An 8,633-nucleotide genomic window follows, 5' to 3' on the forward strand; every position below is an offset into this window, starting at 1 on the left:
GCAATTATTGGCTGACATGAACAAATAACAACAACAACAACAACACCTATGTCCAAAGTAATTGTATTACGAAAGACTTGTACATCACATGTGCTATCGATGAAAATAACTATTGCCGGAGAAATTAATGCTGTTACCATTACTGTCAATTTCATTTCATGCAGTAATTTTTTTATTTTTTTTATTTTTACAATTTATTTGTTGTCAAGTTCAGAAAAGACGTGTTACAATATGACCGAGCCTCTTTATAAAGCATTCCTACTTATCAGGTACACGAAGCCATTTTGATAAGTTCGACACTTGGAGTTACTAAATGTGTTTTATACTGTTCCACAGTGGTTCATATAACCAATGTGTTTGGGTTTTTTAGAATGTGTTTACATGTTTTTATATATTTCAACTTTTGCTTATGTGAATATAAAAAAACCGTTTATAGATGTAAATAGAACTGTCGATTGTAATAAAAATTATTTCTACAGTGAAAAGAAAGCAGTCTGAATCGAGTTTTTATGAAAGCGGCCAGTGAATCAGGTGAGCTTATTATATTCCTCCAAATCTGAACTTGAAAGCACTGAAGAGTACAGTAGACTATTAATGACGTCACCATCTCACATATACTCTAATTTCTTTATGAAACGTGGTGATTTAGACATCAGCAGTGTTCCTATAGATTGCAGGGGTTTTAAGTAACGACGTTACTTTGTTACTTCACGCATAGCCTATTTAAATAGATTATTTTATGTGTATCCGGGCATTAGTTGACTAATTACATTTAAACGCCTTTTTATTTTTATTACAGTAAATGTGAACACAAATAGGCCTAAATATTTCCTTTCTATTCGTTACCTCCACCAGTTCATTACCTGTTTCAACCTCTCCAATGATGATCAAACTTCCTGCTTGAAATAATAAAATACATTTCTTTAAACTGTATCCAATTTGCCTATGAGTACTTCTGAGATTACTTTACCTGTTGCACTCCACAGTTTTGACGTTGTATTATATTTTAAGGTTCTGACGTCTTCGTTACATTTATGTATTATTGGGAACTGTCGGTTCTAAAATAAAATATATTTACTCAACACTAAAAAGTACAAGGTGGCAAACATAGTTTTATAACTTGTATTTTTACATGCATAGATCCAGACCCTCCATCTTATCAGCGCACATCATCAAGATAAAACAGTCAATTACGTGTTTTGTTTAGTTTTTTGTTTATTTTTTTAATTGAAGGGTTAGGGTTAGAATCAATTCCATTTTCCACTCTTTTTCACACGTTTCACTGTCACTCTTTTTAGTTAGAGTGCTGTAATCTTTACACTAGTAGAGCTACTTGTGGATGATGTTATTTTTCTACAGTATAAAGTATATTTTGTTTGATGGTTTGTACAGTGAAATCTGTTTCGAGACAATTTCAACAATCAGGTCGACGAGAACTAACATTTAACAAGAGTTTTTCTGTCCTCAAAAACCTACATACGGAACATTAGATCACTGGTTTAATTTTAATGACAAAGTTTTAAGACTAGTTTAAGATTTTAAATATGCAAAATAAGATTGCTTTAATCAAACCTATTACCGCAAATCATAACAAATCTAACAATCGGGCTCAAGAGGCCATATCAAACTGTGTAAGAACAGCAATAAAGCTCTTCCCTGCAAAACTTGAGAAATTAAAGCTCTTTGTTTCAATTAACGTTCAATAGAATGCGTTCCTGTTTGAAACAATTCACTTTGTAGGCAACGAGGTAAGTAATTTTTTTAAATTACATAAACTACCTAATGAGCTTGAAAATTAACAAAATATTACTAAGAATAAAAGTTAATCAATCAAGCAAACACATTTATTTTTATTTGAAAAACAAGGTTAGACATTAAAAAAAGATACAAATCAGACAACATGCAGATAATAGACATGCTTGCAAAATTTTAAATACACAAGCAACGTCCGATAAGTTTATACTCGGCCTGTCGTCACCTGAGAGGGTCAGAGCAATCATGCAAAGGGTCTCAGCAGCTCATGCAGTTGACAAAGGAAAAAGCAATTAGGCTATCTGGTTTGGCATATTTAATGATGCAGCTGGTCGTCATGCACGCTGTGCCCTTAAACAAAAGTTAATCCAGTTTAACACAATATCAGCTTGTTCAGCATGCACGAATGGTTTCAGGGACTAATAACTCGTCCTTCACAGGTGGATTTGCATTAGATTATCGTTAAGTTTCTGCCGCTAGATGGCAGCAGTGAGGCACGCTGTTCAGACAACGGGTCATTATATTAGCATTATCTCGGTGGCAAGGTTTTTTATTGATATTTGTTTTGCTATCCGTTTATTCTAAGAAATGTACTTGTGTGTGTGTGTGTGTGTGTGTGTGTGTGTGTGTGTGTGTGTGTGTGTGTGTGTGTGTGTGTGTGTGTGTGTGTGTGTGTGTGTGTGTGTGTGTGAGAACATATTGTGAAATGGACTTTCCTGCATTTTTAATTTTTCTTCCAGTAGGACAATAACAAATCCCACCCAGACTGCTTAATGAAATTAAAATGCCACCACACATGTGTGTTATGCCAATACTTGATCTGTATAAAAAGTTCAATGTAATTTACCTTCATCCACGTTTTGAGAAAATACCGAGGGAAAACATCCCGGTACTCACTTGCATCACAATCGAAAACTACTTCGAAACCAAGTTGTGCCTTGTAGGAAACGTCGGAATCACACAGATGTGTATTTCTGCAGTAGATTAACAGTGAGAACTGACTCCATCACACAGCTGGTGAACAGATCCCCCCACTTCAGGTCGACTTCCTCAGTTTGTGGCTCAGCAGAAAGTGCTCTGTTATACAATTGCTAGTCTCACATGTGTCAGTGTTGGTGACTGGTAGAGACTTGTAAGGGTTGGCGTTTAAGCGCTTCCAGTTTATGTTCCAGTGCCACCAATAGGGGGCGCCTTAACACCATAAACTGCCGCCACGGAACTCCAAGTCCATTTAGAAAAAAAAATGTCTATTATTAATTACTGACAGTGGAGGAATCTCTGCTGTCTTGTTTGATCATGGTAATAAAAATACAAATATTTACGGCACAAGTTATGCGATAATATTTTTGGCCACCACTTCGAAAGATTTCAATAGCCTTGTAAATGAAAACAGCTCAATGAAAAGACTGGTGATTAGTCCTTTGTTAAAACATATATTATAATATATTAAGAGAACTACAATTGTGTTCCGTGCAGTTTTCATCGTGGTTCTCTCATCTCAACTAATCTAATTCAACAAAGTTGTGCATTAAATCTGTAGCATTGGCTCAGGATACAACAATTGGTAAATACTTTTACTAAATAACTAATATGGCATGAGTCCAGCATGAAGAAAGTACTACGTCGGCTATCTGGAGCAGCTGTCACACAAGTGTCTGTGTGTCTATTTCAGAGGTTTTAAAAGGCTCGTGACAGGCAGGTCAAAGAGCAGGGTACGAGGATCAGTCGAGACGTTTTTGAGGTGTCGCATATTACAGTTGAACTTGATTTTTTTAAATAGTTTTTTCATTTATGAATTTTGAAAAACAAAATGCAACACATTTTGAACAAGCAAAAACAGGAGCAAATAAAAAAAAACCAGCAATTACTGCTGAAATGACAATAATATTTTAAAAAGAACGAATCAAAAACTCTCATCTTCTGAATGTCTGGGTGTTATTTGACCCGCATGATTAATGGGTTGCTGCTGTGAACTCATTAAAACAACTCGGTGTTTGTGCAGCTTATTGAACTGGGATGCCCGACCGCTCTAAATAAGCCCGCACACATGACAGACACATATTCATCTACTGGCCTTTCACTTCTGACGAAGACGAATTGGAGCAGGTTGCAGAGGCCTGCACCCTTGTGAATGTAGAAAATGCAGACGTACAATGTCATTACTTGTTCACAAAGAAATCAAACCCCACGGGAAGTTACGAAGGACAAATGGTTGGAGAAGAAACGATCCATTAGATTCAATACAGCCCGTTTATACATATAGTCTGAACAGAAAAGCTCCGTTTGGAATTCACTCAGTACTTTGGCTGTCATAGAAAACGAAAATGATTCAATTAGAAGCTCTGAAATAGAAACCAAAATTAAGTATTAAATAGAATAAAAACAATTATTATAGGCACTTTACTTTTTAATTTAATTATATTGGTAAATTATTATTATTATTATTATTATTATTATTATTATTATTATTATTATTATTAGTAGTAGTAGTAGTAGTAGTAGTAGTAGTAGTAGTAGTAGTAGTAGTAGTAGTATTGTTGTTATTTTTCTTTTCTTTTTTACCTTCAACGCCGAATATCAGTACTAAATGTATTTACATTGCTCTTTCAATAATTATACCATAGACTTCAGTCCGTGCAGTTGCTTTTCTTCAAATATATAAGCGGGTTTTTCTTTTTATGCTTGTATTTTTCAGGCTGTTTCATGGTTAAACACCTTCAGAGCAATGCACCTTGCACCTTGCTCACCTCACACACCCAAGAAAAATCTGCAATAGTCAAATATTCCTGACATGATATTCCAAATTGACCACATTTATTGAGAATGATGAGTGTATTTTGGCAAAGCGTTATTTGAATGTACTTTTTTTTAAATTTATTATTTTACTTATTCATGTTGTAGTTTTCTATTAATAAAAGGCAGTTAAAATTAACTAGATATAAGATCGTTACCCAAATCAAAGATTTGATTTACTTTAAAGTATATGTAGTCTTCAAAAGATAAACTCAAATATCTCCCACCATGGGATAATTTAGCCCTGTTCCTGGTAACAGTGACTCAAAGACCACGTGACCTGTGAGGTTCTATAAATACCTTTTGAGAGCGAAGGAAGATAGTGTGACCGTCTGGCTGGATACCTACCCAATCCCGTGCGTAAAAGCTATTTTGGAACGACGTTTGGATATCCAAAAGTAGCGTTTTAAATGACCGACAGTATAGTGAAGTTTCAGGCGGTAAACTGCGCATTTGAAGAAATCGCAAGTTCATATCGGATCAAGAACGCTGATCATTAACTGTGTTTTTACGCCTGCAAAGGAGAAGTTTGCCAGCGGGACCCAGCACGGCTGTGCTCGACCAGCGTTGGATGCCAAGGACTCGCCAGAATCACAGGTCAAAGAGTTGTCCATCTCTTTCTATTACGATGTGTGCGTTGAGTTGGAGATAAAGCTGCACTAAAAGGCGTGTGAGATCGTCGGAAGAGTGTGCCTGCGCTCTCGCTCAGCAGCCTGGTTGGACTAGAGAGAGGGAGGGAATCTGGGGGGAGAGGGAGAAGACAAGCGGCGTCTCCAAAGATGACTTTAGGTACGGATATGTCCGACAGCTCTGCATTGTCCGAAGACGTGGACATTGACGTTGTTGGAGGCGACATATCCGTCGGGAAAGACGGAAAATACATCCACCACGAGTTCAACCTGGAGAATGACTCGGACGATAATTACACCCAGAGCGCAGCTGAGAGGAGCTCGTCTCCCGGACTCAGCAGCTCCGAGTGTCCTTCAGACCAGCTGGGATCCGCAGCGGACAGCGGGACCATGATTGGGGACAAACCAAGAAAGAGTGCACTTGTGAAACCGCCGTACTCTTACATCGCCCTAATCACCATGGCCATCCTGCAGAGCCCCAAGAAACGCCTAACTCTCAGTGAGATCTGTGAGTTTATCAGTAATCGGTTTCCCTACTACCGAGAAAAATTCCCGGCGTGGCAAAACTCGATACGCCACAATCTCTCCCTGAATGACTGCTTCGTGAAAATCCCACGGGAGCCCGGCAACCCCGGAAAGGGCAACTACTGGACCCTCGACCCGGATTCCGCTGACATGTTTGACAATGGGAGCTTCTTACGCAGGAGGAAGCGCTTCAAGAGACATCAAAGTAATGAAATCCTCAGGGAGTCCGGGGGCTTTCTTCCAGGATTTGGATACGGCCCGTATGGATACAACTATGGACTGCAGCTGCAGAACTTCCATGCAGCACACAGCCCTTATCACCCACACCACACAGGTGGCTCATTCCCCTTCCCGAACGCCCCCTGCACCTTGCCCCCATCAGCCTCCATATTCCCCGCGCCTCATCACCTGCCCGCTCTTTTAGGGGCCGATTTACGAAAGCCTTTTTACCCTCAATTAAGCCCCTCTCTGCAGCCTATCAAGACGGACTCCGGGACCCAGAGTCGGCCTTCGTTTTCCATCGACAACATCATAGGTGCAGCCAACTCCACATCTTCTTCATACAGCGCCCAGCCTAGCAGCCAGGCTCAGATCCTGGCCATGTTGACCCCAGCACTGGCCTCAGCTTCCAGCCATTTGAACTTATCACAGGAGAGCTTATTACAACCGGGGCCACAAAATCAGACCTTTCCCAGCAAAACTCCGAATATAAACACTTGTCCTTTCTAAAAAAAAAAAAAAAAAAACAACAACAAACGAACCCAAACAAAAAATTAAAAAAAAAATATATATAAAAAAACAACAAAACAGAGAAAAGGAAAAGCGATATGAAAAATTCAACAGCAGTGCCATCTGTAAATCTTCTATAAAACGCCATTTGTGGCATCTATGTGATGGTAGGGTAAAGGTATTTCTGGTGAAGTGAGACTGTTTTGAAGCTCTTCTGATTTCCTGACAATTCAAGAGGAGAGACGTGTTTATTTATGGGTTGTAAATATCTGTAAAAATGAGAGACCCACACAGGAGAATAATCTTTTTAAACAGCGATAGCTTGAAATCTGACATGAGGCCTTCATATGTCAGCGAAGGACGACAAAAAAGAATTCTGCTATTTTAACATAAATTAAAGCTGTCACCAATTGCTTTGGGGGTTATTTTCGATGTTTTAAATAGGTATAAATTGAGAATTTTATTATGATTCATATTGTTTTTATTTTGAGCGTCGTGAGAAAGTGGCACTGTTATTGTTGACATAGGCTGACATAAAACGGCATACTCAGGTTTTTAATTAGAAAGCACACTGAGAAACAGGTTATATATATATATATATATATATATATATATATATATATATATATATATATATATATATATTTATATCCCCTGAATCTTCTCTACATGGTGATGAACTTGTGACAATATCATTTTATGTTGTCGGTGGACACGTAAGTTATGTGATTTTTGGTATCAAAGAGCGCAATACCTCTCTCAACCTTTTAATTGTTCGTCCTATTCACAGTTTAATATGTGAAACCTACAGTATGTCATGTGTTGCCAATAGATAAACACTTAAATGTTCATAGGTCATTTTCTGTTGTAAAAACAAGAATAATAAATGTTTGTGGAATCAAAATTTATATATGTTTACGTTTTGTTTTTTTAAAAGTGGAATGTAGAGACTGTTAAATAAGTTGAACAGCAGGAGATGAAATAAATTAAATCACGTCAAATTTTGCGATTATAAAATCTTTTTAACACAACATGGGAAAGTCATCTCGCAAAATGTAGCCGATTTTCGTTTAAACTGTTGCACAGAAAAATGTTTGTCATCTCTTTGCACCTCAAGTACTAAATTCTATATATCCACCATAACCACCCAACATATTAACCTTGTTTGCTCCACTCGCAGATCCTCTAAAAGTAAATGCCCTAATTCATGTGTGGACGTTGGCAATGGAATAGTTTTTAGCACGTTGTAAATTCGGGTTATTCTGGGGTGTTAGAAACGCACAAAAAAAATGTTTTAAATGTTTCAAACACAACCAGATGTATATGGCCAATAACATTCATGAATATCACGCAACAGTGAGCAAGCATTCCTCTTGTGTGGCTCTCGCTCGCTCGTAAAAGACCGTTTTTCTGACAAGTTACAAAGGCCCTAAATGAATGGGGGGACGCTAGCAGGCCTCGGCGGTCTGTAATTGAAAGTGAACAAGGATATACCCACGGTCTTTTGGGCTTTCGTTGCTAATTTGTAGCAGCATTTTTCATCGGGTTCCTAATCCACCATAATGCGGCTTTTTGGCCGTTTGTTGATGTTGTCAGTGTGGACCCCTGGCCCAGGGGAGTGAATGTGCGCGCAGCAAGCGGTCCCCTGTGAGACCAGCCACACACATTTAGCCCCTGAAAAGCAATCTTCTCAAAAGGCCCTCGGTTTGCTCTGCTTTCATGTCATCTGTGTTGTCTCGGGGTGCGTATAAAAGAAGCAGTGGGACTAGTCCGGCTACAGAAAACAGGCTATTGGTCTTTTTTAGAGTTGTTGGAGCACATGTTTCCAGACAGAAGGGGGTGTAAAGCTTCCTTTATGTACCAGATCTGTGTGCAAATGGTTAAATTGGTTTGTGGGTGTTTTGACAGATGATTATTAAGGATGAAGGGTGGGAGGGCTGACTCCTCTGTTTTCCCCTCTGCACAGCTCACTGAAAATCTTTGAAACGAAAACCAACACATGACTACTTTCTTTATCCCGGTCCAGCCTTTATTTCCATTATTTTCACCCTCGTCTTTGATAGTGGAAATTGGACAGCCGATAACATTCGACTAAGACTTTGGCGATTTAATTCGATCACCGCAGTTCGTCTTAAATCCAACACCTTAATTGATATCCTCTATATATATTTTACAAAGTAAATGAGGCGGAAAAAAACATTTGCA

The 8,633-nt window shown here is 38.4% G+C and overlaps 1 protein-coding gene across 1 annotated transcript; it reads left to right on the top strand.

Moving 5' to 3' along the window:
• The first annotated feature begins 5,314 nt into the window (after positions 1 to 5,314).
• On the top strand, positions 5,315 to 6,992 carry foxd2 (forkhead box D2). The gene has a single exon (XM_080506056.1). It carries the CDS (start codon positions 5,325 to 5,327, stop codon positions 6,426 to 6,428), a length of 1,104 nt encoding a protein of 367 aa, XP_080362182.1. The 5' UTR covers positions 5,315 to 5,324; the 3' UTR covers positions 6,429 to 6,992.
• The last annotated feature ends 1,641 nt before the right edge of the window (positions 6,993 to 8,633 follow it).

Source organism: Blennius ocellaris (assembly GCF_963422515.1).
Source record: "Blennius ocellaris genome assembly, chromosome: 12".
Taxonomy (NCBI): domain Eukaryota; kingdom Metazoa; phylum Chordata; class Actinopteri; order Blenniiformes; family Blenniidae; genus Blennius; species Blennius ocellaris.

What these genes read in the sequence shown, in the direction of transcription:
- foxd2 (XM_080506056.1), top strand. Translation starts at nt 5,325, where the DNA reads ATGACTTTAGGTACGGATATGTCCGACAGCTCTGCATTGTCCGAAGAC.